The sequence below is a fragment of the Mus caroli genome, unplaced genomic scaffold, assembly GCF_978045245.1.
Source record: "Mus caroli unplaced genomic scaffold, Mus_caroli_1 scaffold_5, whole genome shotgun sequence".
NCBI classification, from domain to species: Eukaryota; Metazoa; Chordata; class Mammalia; order Rodentia; family Muridae; genus Mus; species Mus caroli.
This window is the reverse complement of record NW_028227260.1, coordinates 94,478,445-94,492,806: the sequence shown is the minus strand read 5'-3', so window position 1 is coordinate 94,492,806 and position 14,362 is coordinate 94,478,445. Positions and strand designations below refer to the sequence as shown.

Sequence of the window (14,362 nt, the reverse complement as noted above, 5' to 3'; positions counted from 1 at the left end):
ATATCCCATACCTCCCTCCACTCCTGTCTCCACAAGGATGCCCCCACCCACCACCCACCCCACCTGGGACATCCAGTTTCTTGAGGGTTAGGTGCATCTTCTCTGACTGAACCCAGACCCAGCAGTCCTCTGCTGTATGTGTGTTGGAGGCCTCAAATCCTATGTATGCTGCCTGTTTGGTGGTCCAGTGTTTGAGAGATCTTGGGATTCCAGGTTAATTGAGACTGCTGGTCTTCCTATAGGATTGCCCTTCTCCTCAGCTTCTTCCAGCTTTTCCCTAATTCAACCACAGGGGTCAGCTGCTTCTGTCCATTGGTTGGGTATAAATATTTGCATCTAACTCACCTGCTTGTTGGGTCTTTTGGAGGGCAGTCATGATAGGCTCCTTTTTGTGAGCACTTCATACGTCTTAGTAATAGTGTCAGGCCTTGGGACTGCCCCTTGGGCTGGATCCCACTTTGGGCCTGTCACTGAACCTCCTTTTCTTCAGGCTCTTCTCCATTTTTTTGTTCCTGCAGTTCTTTCAGACAGGAACAATTCTTGGTCAGAGTTTTTGACTGTGGAATGGCAACCCCATCCCTCACTTGATGCCCTGTCTTTCTGCTGGAGTTGGGCTCTACAAGTTCCCTCTCCCCACTGTAGGGCCCTTTGAGTTCTGAGAGTCTCACATTTCCCAGATCTCTGGTACATTCTGGAAGGTCCCTCCACCTCCTACCTCATGAGGTTGCCTGTTTCTATTCTTTCTGCTGGCCCTCAGGGCTTCAGTCCTTTTCCCCCCATGCAATACCTGATCATATTCCCCCCTTCCCCTCCCTGTCCCCTTTCCCACCAAGGTCCTTCCCTCGCTCCCCCTCCTGTGACTGTTTTCTTCTTCCTTCCAAATGGGATTGAGGCATCCTCACTTGGGTCCTTCAGTTTATTAACCTTGAGTCCTTTGGTTGTGTCCTGGGTCCTTTTTGGCTAATATCCATTTATTAGTGAATACATACCATGCATGTCCTTTTGGGTCTGAGTTACCTCACTCAAGATGATATTTTTTAATTCCATCCACTTGCCTGCAAAAATCAGAATGTCTTCGTTCTTAATAGCTGAGTAGTATTCCATTGTGTAAATGAGCCACATTTTCTGTGTCCATTCTTCTGTTGTGGGGGGACATCTGGGTTGTTTCCAGCTTCTGGCTATCACAAACAAGGCAGCTATGAACATAGTGGAACACTTGTCCCTGTGGCATGGTGGGGCATCTTTTGAGTATATGCCGAAGAGTGGTATAGCTGGGTCTTCAGGTAGATCTGTATCCAATTTTCTGAGGAATCTCCAGATTGATTTTCAGAGTGGTTGTATCAGTTTGCAATCCCACCAGCAATAGAGGAGTGTTCCTCTATTTTTCACTTTCATTATTACATTTTTTATTCACTTAATCCACTGGGGAGTAGGGGGGAAATGAGACATAATACAAGATGTAACTGCACATTTCAAGATTGTCATATGGAATTTTCTACCTCAAATTTAGTTTCTCAAGTATAAGTAGTTGAAAAGTGTATGGGTAATCATTTTTTAAAATGATACAGATATTTTATAATAAAACTTATTTGTGACTCCTCCTCCAAAAAGCAGCCTTATTCTGGTTCTAAGGATTTGGTTAAATACAACTTTAACAAAAAGCCCCTACTAGAACCTGAATGTTTTCCTTGCCTTACATTCCTCCTTACATACCCAGTCACTAAGAGTGTATCTCATATACATTCTGTCCTCTTTCTCCCTGCTATCTTAGTTATCACTTAGTCCCCATAATCTTTATTGAACCACAACAGCTTCACAAAGAGATGGTCTGCTTCCTGATTACTCTTAGAAGCATAGTACCGCAACAGCAATCTGTCTCTATAACACATCTGATCCTTCACTCCCCTTCTAAAGCTGTTGTCATTTTAATCTTGCTTCAGATAAAAACTCATACATATAATGTCACTCTCCCAGTCTATCTTTTCAGCTTTGTTTCCTCCATTAAACCCTCCATTCACCAGCAAGTGAATCAGTGCTTCCCTCAAAAGCCACAGAACCTTTCTTAGGCTGCTTTTCCTTATTGCAGTTGCATCCCAGGACCCACCCTATGTTGGATCCTTATTTCTATGATTTCTGTTCAGATATCTTTTCCCCCAAAGTGACTTTCAGATGATCTGGGTCATTAAGCACCTGGAGTAAATATCCTTTGTTTTGTTGCAGATGTTGAGGATGCTGAAAGTTGGTATGGAAGGCCAATGCCAAAAGAAAGAGTAGATGCAATTGTCAAATTAATTGAAAGCCAGATACAGACCAATGAAATTCTTGTACCATCACCCCCTATTGAGGACTCACCTCAAATTAACATCATGAATATATGTATGACTTCGCCCCCTGTTTACGTAGCTGATGACACGGTAGGCAAAAATGTAGACTATTTAATAACATATAAATCATCATGGGTTTTTTCTTCCTTGATACACAAGAATCTTTATTTACTAATTAGCAGACAATAATGGAATTTGACTGATGGTTATGAGTTGTAAAGACAATATGCCTTCTCTTATTAACTCTAACTTTCTTCGTGTTTTTGGCTGGGAGGGTTGATTGGTTTAAGGAAGGTTTTGGGGTTTGTTTTGTTTTGTTTTGTTTTGTTTGAAATAAGGTCTCAACTACAGCCCAGGCTAGACTTGAACTCATTCTCTCTTTTGAGTTCTGAAGTTACAGGTGTCAACCACCATATGTATAATTCTGAAGGAGACTATTGGTAAATCAAATTTATTAAAGACAACAATTTATAATTCTATAAAGTAGTAACTTCCTTCTAAGTGTACTTCCAAGAAAATCTAACCACTTGACACTTTATTCAAGGTGTCTACTCAAAGAGCATGTGGTTTGGCTCTAGCTAAACTGGGCCATGAAAATGACAGAGTTATTGTGCTGGATAGTGACACCAAGAACTGCAATTTTTCTGACATATTCAAGAAAGAACACCCAGAGAGATTCATCCAGTGTTGTATTGCTGAACAAAACATGGTGAGTGTATCATGCAGGTCTCTCAAGTCCTTTCTCATTAGCTTTCAGTAGTCTATGAAAGGCTTTGTACAGAAACATTCCAAGGAAACAGTAGTAGTCACAGAGGTGGTTTCTATGTCTTATGAACAGGGTATATGTAAACTGCCCAACACCCTCTGGACATCCTGTTCATACAGATAGAAGGCAGCAGGCTGACCGCTCTAGATCTAAAGTGTCCTAAGCTCCCTAGTAGCCCTTTCTGTCCCATCTAGCCAATAACTAGACAATTTTACAGCCACCAAGAGGGCAAACGGATTTGGACCTGTCACTGTACCTTCTTTTCCTCATTCTTCTCTCCATTTCCATCCCTGTAATTCTTTCAGACAGGAACAATTATGGGTCAGAGATGTGAAAGTGATGTCCTGTCTCTTCTAACCCACCAGTGCTGGAATTTAAGCATACTTTACTTTTTAAGTAATGGGTCATCACAATTATAAAAACATGCATGTTCATTTTTAGATCTTTGCATTTTGTTTTTATTATGGGGCTATGGATTAAACCCAGGACCTTACAGAAGCAAGGCAAGTGTTCTACCACTAAGTTACACCCACAGCTGCTCTTTTCATTTAGAAAAAAAAAAAAAAAAAAAAAAAAGAGGTGCAATCCTTTTTTTCTAAAATGAGCTCCCTATCAAAAAAACTTGCTGGTATGATTGCTTCATTGATTACTTCAGTCAACAGCCATATGTTTTAAGTCTCCCTTTGGTAGGCCTCTAGCTAGTAACTTATTATAATTATATACCTAAAAATGAATCTTTTGATCTTCATGTCTCTACCTCCCAAGACCTGGGATTACAAGTGTAAACCACAGTGCCAGGCTCAACATGATTATTTCAAATTGTTTACTGTTTGATCTGAAGGTTTTATACTCCAGAATGCCACACACTATAAAATTAAGGTGGGTGTAAGCATGTCTTTTTAGTTTGTTAGCTGGAAGGTGGTTGGCAGAAAGACAGTGGGAAAAGAGACCATGGGTCCTTTCTCAGTATCTTGATTTTGGAACCAGGCACAACCACCTTTTCCCTTGGCAAGTTCTGGTTTGCTCCCAGAATAGGTCATGTCCTAGTTCAAAGCCTTCTAGAGTATATGAACCTAGAGTGCCTGCCAAAGGAGATGTAAAGAATAACAGTATAAAGTGGAAACCATTAATGTGATCGTCAGGGGCTGGAGAGATGACTTGGCCAAAATATCCAATACCAATGCTTGACAACAGCCTATAACTCCAGCTCCAGGGAACCCTGTGGTCTCTTTTGGCCTTCATGGGCACCCAAACACACACAGACACACATGGAGGGGTATAATGTGTAATATTTAAAAACTATAATAAATTCATCTCCAGCCTCAGCAGTTTCACCCATCTCCCATGGCTCGCCCTAAGCAGCCATCTGGCCCTGATTCCAGAAGTCTGCTACTGAGCTAACCAAACCAGTTTTTCATGAAAATGCGTAGGCCAAACCCTGTGGATGGTCTGTAGAATGCAAACAATACATTCAACTTCCATTCAACTTCCTCTAGCCTCATGAAAGGAAAACACTAGAGACTTATATTTATCAGCCAGATTTATATCAGTAAATCTCCAACCCCAATATGTCCATGCAAAGAACACACAACTCAGTTAATATGAATACAAGCTTCACACCAAGGTTGGGCAAATATACCCTACCCTACACTATTGCCCAGCTATGAAATCACTAGCTACCTGCGGCTCCTCCAGGCTCCATCTTCTACCTCTTCTTCCTCCATCTACTTCTCCCTCCCTCCTCCTTCTCATCTTTTCTTTCTCTGTCTCTTTCTAAAACTTTCAGCTCCGCCTTTTCCTTCCACTGCCCAATCACAGGCTCTAGCCTTTATTTCTCCAATTAAGATTTTATCTGACATCACCTGAGTGTGTGATCTACTCCTCATAGGGGGAGCTCCTCTTGAGTGAGCAGAAAATACAACAGAGGGGGGCAAAGGGGAGGGAGAGAGAGGTTTTTTAATTGTGCAAATCAGACAGAGTCTCCCAGATCCAGTGGCCCAAAGAGGAAGGATAAGCACAAAACTTGGATAACTCACTCTGTATGCCCATCAACAAGAGGTGTGCAACCTTCATGAGGCAGCTGGACTGATCCTATTAAATCACAGAACTCTGGAGCATTGGGCCAAAGAGAGGTGATTTGTTCTAAATACTATTAAGAGGTCAACTGTGATGCCACTCAAGGTCAAGAGACCACTTGGAAAATTTTTAACTTTAGAGTTTTCATGGGAATGGAGGCCTAGATAAAGTAGGCCATGGAGAAAGGAGTAAATGAGGATAATGACTAGATGACTTTTTGATAATTTTTCTGTGAAGTAGAACCAATTAGGGGCAGTTTCTGGAAGGAAGGGTAAGGTAGAATGGGAAAGTAGAGATAGAAGGTATTGACATCATTGAATGGCAACAGATGATTTAAAAGAAAGTGAGAAATTGATGAGAGGGAGGGAGTCATAGGATTGGAGAAACTACCTAGTAAGAAGTTTGGGATCCAGGATGAGCATTAGGCAGACTATCCACAAGGTGTTGGTTAGGGGATGGACAAGCAGAAGACAGACACTACATTTCTTAACTTGGTCTCTAGGAGTATGTGTACCACCAGAGGTGGGTAAGAAAAGTCCAAGAAAGAGACACGCTAAAATTACAAAAATGTTGACCATGTACAAAAGGACTTACGTAATCTTTGTGCTTTAATGGGGGAAAGGATGAAGACAAATTCAGGGATGTTCTGCTTCCTGTTCTTTGTGTTTTAGGTAAATGTGGCTCTAGGATGTTCCACCCGTGACCGGACCATTGTTTTTGCTTACACCTTCGCTGCCTTTTTCACCCGAGCATTTGATCAGATCCGATTGGGAGCCATCTCTCAAATCAACATCAACCTTATTGGTTGTCACTGCGGGGTATCTACTGGTATGTATTCTCAACATTGTCATGTTGATGGCTTTGTTTAGTCATTGCATTTTCTTACTGTTCACTAAAGGGATTTATTTTTTAAAAGTTGTATTGTGTTTAGATGTTACAGGTCCTCTGGATACTAACCCAGATGAGGCATATTAGTATAAAGTACCCAATCAGGCATTGAGAAATGCTTCTGTGCAGTCTTTTCTGAAATTTGCTATATACCAAATCTGAATAAAGATAACATACACATCCCAGAATTGTTTTCTGTCTTCTGTGTGGTCACAAACTAATTGGAATAAGCAGCAAGGATAGAGGGAAAGGAAGATTGTGAGCCACTGAACACATAGTTAGATAGAAGCAGAGCAAGATTGCTGTTATACCTTTTTGTATTGTCCGGTGGCAATCTTTGAGGAATATGATGCAGGAAATTATGCTAATGAAAACTTCATTCTAGTATTAGTAACCTGCCAGGAATTGCTGGAAACAGAAATGTCTGAAAAAAAGATTGAAGAAAGGTGTGAATTAACAAGAGGATAGAAAAACTAAAGGTGGCCCTGAGAGAGCGATAGATAGATAGATAGATAGATAGATAGATAGATAGATAGATAGATAAAATGTTGCTAACTAATAGAAGGATCTGGAGCTATATAAAAAGCAAAAAAGCAAGTATCTAGGAGTTTCTTAGTTAAGATAGAATCTTGCTCATGAATTACAGAAATTGCATGGGAAAGATAAGTCAGCCGGTAACAAGTCATCTGGATAGTTGTGGCAGCTTACATTTGCTGCTAGAGTGCTACTTTTGTACATTCAGGAACCAACCATATAAGTAGCTGGCTCCCTGGGAGAACTTAACTGTAGAAAGCAGCTCTGGCTGGAGCTTGGAGTGGAAACAGCTAGATGAGTGAAACTGAGGCACAAATGGTATCCCAGGGAGCAAATATAGCTGAGAGACAAGGCAGCTGAGACATAGAAGCAATGTAGTATGGGCAGGAATAGCAGCCTGAGAAAGGTCCCTAGAATCTTCAACCAAAACTGGGTTCACTGAGAATTTGAAAATCAGGACAGTCTACAGAGACAAGTGAATCTATCAGAGAGAGGATCTGCATTTCTGAGGTTAGACAGTTGTCCTAGGCAACACAGTATACACAGAACACTCCTTTTCCAAGCCTGAAAAAAGTAGGCTGCTTCTTTGTACATTGTGACTTCTGTATATTGATCGTATATACTCAAGGGCATCCTTAGTTACAGCAGCATTCTAGGATATCCCAAAAGTATGTTATTCAATACTTGACTGGCAAAGTGAATAGGACACTTCAGTGTGAAAAAGTCTAATTCCTTGAGGGTGAAAAGTAGAATGAGCTAGAGAGACAACACTTTGGGAAGCTCTTAAAGAGAGGAAGACACAGGATCAGAGACTGGTATGGCTGGATAGAGCTGACTCAGGAAGAGAGGGCATTGGGTTAACTTGGACAGGAGTAATACTGTGTGGCCAGCCAACTGATCACTGAATTGAAAGATTACTTACTAACATAACTCAGAATATTTTAGTGAACTTTCAAGGAAGATGGCTATGTGTTTAACCTTGCAAGGCCTTGCTGCAGTTCAGGATGATCTGGAGCAGTAAGAATAGCTGCTTCTCAAGAATGATGGAAGGAGTTGAGGGTTGTATTCATGCTTTTGTTGGTCTGTGATTTTTCTCAGGTGATGACAACCCCTACCATATGGCCCTGGAAGACCTGGCCATGTTCCGAGCAATTCCCAATTGTGTTGTTTTCTATCCAAGTGATGCCGTCTCCACAGAACATGCTGTTTATTTGGCAGCCAATACTAAGGTATGTTTAAAGGATGCCAGATCAGTCAGAAAATGTTTCTGGACTCTACTACAAGTTTTGAACTGATGACAGATTTTTGTTTTGTTTTGTTTTCCTAGCATAAAATATAAAATGTGGTGCTAGAAGCTGAGGATATAACTCAGTTGCTAGCATATTTACGTAGCATGCATGAGGCCCTGGGTTTGATCTCCTGCACCATATAAACTGGTCGTGGTGGTGCATTTAGGAGATGGAGCCTGGAAGGTCAAATTTTCAAGGTCATATTCAGCTATATCACTAGTTTTAAGCCTGCCTGGGATGCATGAGTCCCTGTCTCAAAAAAAAAAAAAATACAGCTTTACAACAGATGACTATGTACATGAATGCATTGAGATTGTAAAACACTCAAATGAAAGCCTAGTATAGGGCTAGAGAGATGGCTCAGTGGATAAATAACTGCACAAGTAAAAAGGACCAGAATTCAGATCTCTAGTACTCACATAAAAAACTGGACAGGGATCCAGGTGTGGTGATACACATCTTCAATCCTAGCACTTGAGCTTGAAAATGTGTGCATTCAACTTAACAAAGTTATATTTATACCTTCTCATTGAAAATGCCTGGGTCACTCCATATTCACATGTTTGTCTATTGATGGATGAATCATTACTAACTATATTGTGGTAAAATTAATTTTCATTGTGTTTTTCTGTCAATAAAAGTCAGTGCCTCTGCCCTGACTTTTTGTTTCATGAGAATAGGAAAAGTCAGTGCATATTTTAGAAATCTTCCCAAACCAAAAAATGGGACAACATAGAAAACTTACCACTGAGGTCATCACTAGAGTCCTGCTTGAGAGTTTCCTGTGTCCATAGCAAAGTCAAATGTTGTACTGGCTAGTTTTGTATGTCAACTTGACACAGCTAGAGTCATCAGAGAGGAAAGAGCCTCAGCTGAGGAAATGCCTCCATATGATCAAGCTGTAAAGCATTTTCTCAATTACCGATTAATGGGAAAGGGCCCAACCCATTGTGGGTGAGGCCATCCCTGGGCTGGTTGTCCTAGGTCTGTAAGAAAGTAGGCTAAGCAAGTCATGGGAAGCTGGCCAGTAAGCAAAGCACCTCTACCTCTGTGGTCTCTGTATCAGCTCATGCCTCCAGATTCCAGCCCGTGAGTTGTTGTTCTGACTTTCTCCAATGATGGGCTATGATCTAAACATATAAGCCAAATGAACACTTTCGTTCCTAACTTGCTTTTTGGTTGTGATGTTTCACCAATAGAAACCCTAAGACAAATGTGTAACCTGCTCACTGGTAGTTGAGCTTCTCCCTCACTCCAGAGAATGCATTTTGTTGTTAGTATGAAGAGCTGTTCACTCAGCTTGGCAGTGGTGATGCACAGCTTTGATCCTAACAGCCGGGAGACAAAGGCAGATGAATCTCTGTGAGTTCAAGGCCAGCCTGGTCTACAAAGCAAGTCTCAGGACAGAAACCCTGCCTTGAAAAAAAAAAAGGAAAGAAAAAAGAAAAGGAACTTTTTGTTCTTCTTTTCTAGTGTTACATGGCTTATTACTTGGAAATTTATGATTTGGCTTAATTTTTTATTTTGAAATTATAATATAATATTCCTCCCTTTTCTTAATTCTCCAAGTCTTTCCATTTATCTCTCCTTACTCGCTTTCAAAATCATGGCCTCTTTTTTCACTAATTGGTGTGTGTGTGTGTGTGTGCGTGCATGTGCGTGTGCATGTGCGTGTGTGTTATTTGTAAATATAACCTGCTTATGATGTTACTTGTACGTTTATGGTGTGCTCTTCCTGGAGAAGATTTATCTCTCCCACTCTCAACATTCCTTAGTGACCTGTAGTACTTTTTATAGGGTTGAGACATCCTCCTGGGCTTCCCTGCCCACATCCATGTTAGCTTGTCTATTATTGTTGTCCATATTCAGCTCATGTTTAGGTAGACATGTTGGTAAGACTTTATGGGTGTAGATTCTAACATTCCTAGGGGACACAGTCTCATGGCACACTCCATGTTCCTCTGCTTCTTACAGTCTTTTTTTTTTAAGGAACTAAGTTTTGCCAATTTCCCTTTTCATATTTCATTTATTTATTTATTTATTATATGTAAGTACACTGTAGCTGTCTTCAGACCCTCCAGAAGAGGGAGCCAGATCTCATTATGGATGGTTGTGAGCCACCATGTGGTTGCTGGGATTTGAACTCTGGACCTTCGGAAGAGCAGTCGGGTGCTCTTACCCATTGAGCCATCTCACCAGCCCCTCTTACAGTCTTTACACCCCCTCTTCCTCAGTGTTCCCTAAAGTTTACATTTGAGAGTGTTTTGTAGATGTATCCATTGAGATTGGGCTCCACAACCCTGCATTTTGATTGGCTGTGGTTTTCTGTAATGATCTCCATCTGTTTCAGTTTGATTTTCTTAACTGTGGTTTCTGGTTTGCACTCATGCCACAGGAAATGTGCTTTATTCGTACCAGCCAAGCAGAAACTGCAATTATTTACACCACTCAAGAAACCTTTCAGATTGGACAGGCCAAGGTAAGAGCATAAGTTTTCCTGTATTGTCTAGTATCCATTATATAAAGAGACCCATTCTAACCCTTACATGATGTGTTTTGATCACTTTTCCTATACTAAGTCTGTTGTGATCTTTGCCTGCTGAATCTGTACTTCTTTCCATATGGAGTCTCTTTTTTTTTTTTTTTTTTTTTTTGTCTTTTGTTTTGAGACAGTATCTCATTATGTACACCAGGCTGGCCTTAAACTTGGAAACCTTCTGCTTTACCCTCCTATGTGCAGGGGACTATAGACATGTGACAGCACACCCAGCTTTGCTGACACCTTTTATAGGAGAGGGTTGTTTAGTTTTGATGGTGCTATGGATTGAGAATAGTCCTTATGCATGCTAAGCAAATGCTCTGTCTCTGGGTACATTGCCAGACAATTCTTCCCCCATTTGTATTTACTAACTGTATGTGCTTGTGTGTGGCAGGTGCATCACTACTGCATTCAGGTGTTCCAGGCTTTCTTTGACATCTCCGCTTGGCTGTGAGAGCCCCAGAGTGACAATAGTATTCAGATAACTATATTTCTTTTTTTCATTGAAATTCATCCAATCTGAATTTGCATGCAAGTGTGAAGATCACAGGACAATCCTGGGGTAGTGGTTGATTCTCTCTTCCCACCTGTGGGTCTAATGAATAGAACCAGGTCATTAGGCATGATGGCCAGCACCTTTACATGCTGAGCTATATATAGGCTGTACAATTGTTAGTCCTTCCTTAAAGTTTTATTTTACAGTAGGCTTTCACAAAATTGTTCATGCTGTCCTTAAGCCTGAAATCTTTTTGCCTCTGTTTCTTGAGTGACTGGGAATACTGCACCTGGCTTTTAGGTGAATTAATTTACTGATAAATTTGTTGGCATTAGGTTAGAAGCAAAGAATCTTTGAGAAGACTTTCCATAGTAACCATATTTTGTTTCGTTGGTACTATACCAGGTTGTCCGCCATAGTGACAATGACAAGGTCATAGTTATTGGAGCAGGAGTCACCCTGCATGAAGCCCTAGTAGCTGCTGCTGAGCTCTCTAAAGAAGGTCAGTTGATTGTGTAAGCATTGAAGTTATAACAAGTAGAATGTCACGTATGTGATATGCTCAAACTGATCTGGCTCCTGAGTTTAAGTCATGTGCCACCACCACCCAGCTGTCTTTCTTTCTTTCTTTCTTTCTTTCTTTCTTTCTTTCTTTCTTTCCTTTGGTTTTTCGAGGCAGGATTTCTCTGTATAGCCCTGGCTGTCCTGGAACTTACTCTGTAGACCAGGCTGGCCTTGAACTCAGAAATCCACCTGCCTTTGCCTCCCAAGTGCTGGGACTAAAGGCTTGCGCCACCACTGCCCAGCAGCTGTCTCTGTTTTTTAAACTAAGCTGAAACTATTTTTCTCCAGATATCTCTATCCGTGTCATTGACTTGTTTACCATTAAACCTCTGGACATTGCCACCATCATTTCCAATGCAAAAGCCACGGGTGGCCAAATTATCACCGTGGAGGATCATTATCCAGAAGGTGGGTTGGGTACTTTAGGTATGCTTTTGCAAGTTTGTTTTGGTAGAAAGTGTTTTTGTTTTGCTTGACTGTAGATATACCATGTTCTCTATATAGCCTACCACTAGTTCAGTATACCTTTGATATGATTCTTACAAGTGCATCCTTGTAGGGGCCTCTTAGCTGCCTAGAGTGGTTTCTTGAGCATGGATGTACTTTGTGTGTCCCTATCATAAAGCCCAGTCAACTAGGGTGGGTCAGTAGCACCACTGAGGTGGCTAATTGAACAATAGACAGGGAAATAGTCACAAAGCTTCTACAACTTATTTTGAGTTTTGAATTATTAATAGTTTACTCCCATACCCCTTAAAAAGCTAGCTCCTTCTGGGCAGTAGTGGCACACACCTTTAATATAGCACTCAGACAGAAACAAGGTAGATCTTTGAGTTTGAAATCAGCTGGGTCTACATAGCATGTTCCAGATCTGCTGGGATACATAGACTGGTCTCAAAAACATCTAGATCCTTACAAACAAAACAGCAGGTGGCAAAAAATAAAGAGTATTTCAGGGAGATAAGGCTTGGGCTATGTTTGGGCCTAGAAAAATAGGTAGGAGAGACCACATTCTGTTTTTATTACACAAGGCCTTAAGACCACATCTCATTGGTTATTTCTCTGAGAGGGCTCCCAAATTGTGCATGCAAGTGTGAGAACCTCTGGTAGAGATGGGGAAAAACACATACACCCATGAAGGGTACAAAGAACACTTCCTAAAAAGACTATGTCTGCCCAAGGGTACACATAATTAATGATAAGGCACCCCATGATTCTGATGAAAACTAATGTGTTGACAGTTTCTACAGACATTTATACCAAAATTTACCTGATTCTTGGCAGAAAAATGGGCAATTGTTGTAGTCTGTATTGTTTGTACACATAGTCTAGGCACAAGGGCTACCACCCTAGGAAGAGGGAGAGGTAATAGCAGTGAAGAACACTTATACCAGCCAAAGACCACCCTATCACTAGCTATTTGTACAAACAATGCAGGCTACAAGATGTGGAATTAGAAATGAGAACTCTTTAAGCCAGTTGGAGTATGACTGTTTGTGTGAATCAATGAGTAGTGAAGTATTTTGCCCCGAGAGCAACAGATTTACAAGTCTATATCACAGGATTTTTTAAAGTTTACTAGATGTCTGAAAAAAAGTTATTATCTTTTGTTTCTGTAGGTGGCATTGGAGGAGCTGTCTGTGCAGCAGTCTCCATGGAGCCTAACATTGTGGTTCATAAGCTGGCAGTAATGGATGTGCCTCGTAGTGGAAGATGCAATGAAGCACTAGATTTTTCTGGAATCAGTTCCAGACACATCATTGTGGCTGTGAAATGCATCTTAATGACCTAAATTAGCTGTTGTCTTTGGTCTGAGAAGACTAGCCTCTTCTCTGTATGTTTATGCTTGTGCCAAAACCATCAATTAGATAGAAATGAAGATTGTGCTTTGTTCTCCTTAAAGGCAAAACCAGTTAACACCTTTGTTCCACATTCAGAAATTCTAATTCCCCTTTAATCTGTGACTACACATACAAATACCACTGTTTTAACCATCAAAGGGGTTATAAAATTTATAATGGCAGAATAGCTAACAAGACAACTACCTGACACTGAACTTTCTCATAAGACTGAACATAAGTGGATTAAGGAACAATGTAGAAGTGACAGTTTAGAAGTATTTTCTTCATAAGTAAAGCAGATGTGTGTTGAATTGTAGTCCGCAGCCCACCTTTCACAGAACTAGACCCGGAGATACATACTGCTGTTCAACTTGAGTACCATGTACACTGCCTCCAGGTTCCTGAGTTATGTGTAATTTCAGATGCTCTTGGTTTTTCTCTGCTGTTTCCCTTTATATCCCCTCCACTGTTCACAGGTTGATGAACAGAACAAAAGCAGTTATGATCACTTGTGCTGTTGTGATGACTGTTCTGTGAAGACATAAGGACACTTGATCTCCACACTATGCTGTTTGATGTTAATAAAGAACTTTAAAAAACATCTACTTTATGCAGTTTGTGCCTTCTATAGGATTGGATCCCTCTTGCAATAGTCTTAAGAGAAGGACTTCTATCTCAACCAGACAAAGTCATAGTCCCTAACATTAAACTTAGGATGGGGTAATAGGCTGCAGACTAGGCCACTCATTGTAAAATAACATAGCCTAGAAAATCTACCCTAGCCAAGTCCTTCCATCATCTGGAATATAAGCTGGGACTGAATTTCAAAAGCATATTATATGTCACATTTCTTCTTATTCTCATTAAGTGGGCATTGGGAATTTGGGGATGCATAACCAACCACATTGCTTCTGGAGTTGTGCAACAATGTGTGGTAGAGATTAAACCTGGACTAAGTATCATTAGAGCCTGCTCATACTACTCCCACCCCTACTGCACTGATTGGGTGTCCTGCTCTGTAAAAGGAAAATCATAAAGATTGAGA

The 14,362-nt window shown here is 40.8% G+C and overlaps 1 protein-coding gene across 1 annotated transcript in view; it reads left to right on the top strand.

Annotated features, from left to right (window-relative positions):
- Window positions 1–13,515, top strand: part of Tktl1 (transketolase like 1) — a 31,352-nt gene extending 17,837 nt beyond the window's left edge. Inside the window, exons 6-13 of the mRNA XM_021153444.2 lie at window positions 2,221–2,414; window positions 2,869–3,033; window positions 5,838–5,994; window positions 7,687–7,817; window positions 10,273–10,356; window positions 11,318–11,414; window positions 11,765–11,884; window positions 13,096–13,515. Coding sequence (XP_021009103.1) covers window positions 2,221–2,414; window positions 2,869–3,033; window positions 5,838–5,994; window positions 7,687–7,817; window positions 10,273–10,356; window positions 11,318–11,414; window positions 11,765–11,884; window positions 13,096–13,268 — 1,121 coding nt within the window. The 3' untranslated portion in view covers window positions 13,269–13,515. The remainder of the gene's footprint in view (window positions 1–2,220; window positions 2,415–2,868; window positions 3,034–5,837; window positions 5,995–7,686; window positions 7,818–10,272; window positions 10,357–11,317; window positions 11,415–11,764; window positions 11,885–13,095) is intronic.
- Window positions 13,516–14,362: the final 847 nt, after the last annotated feature.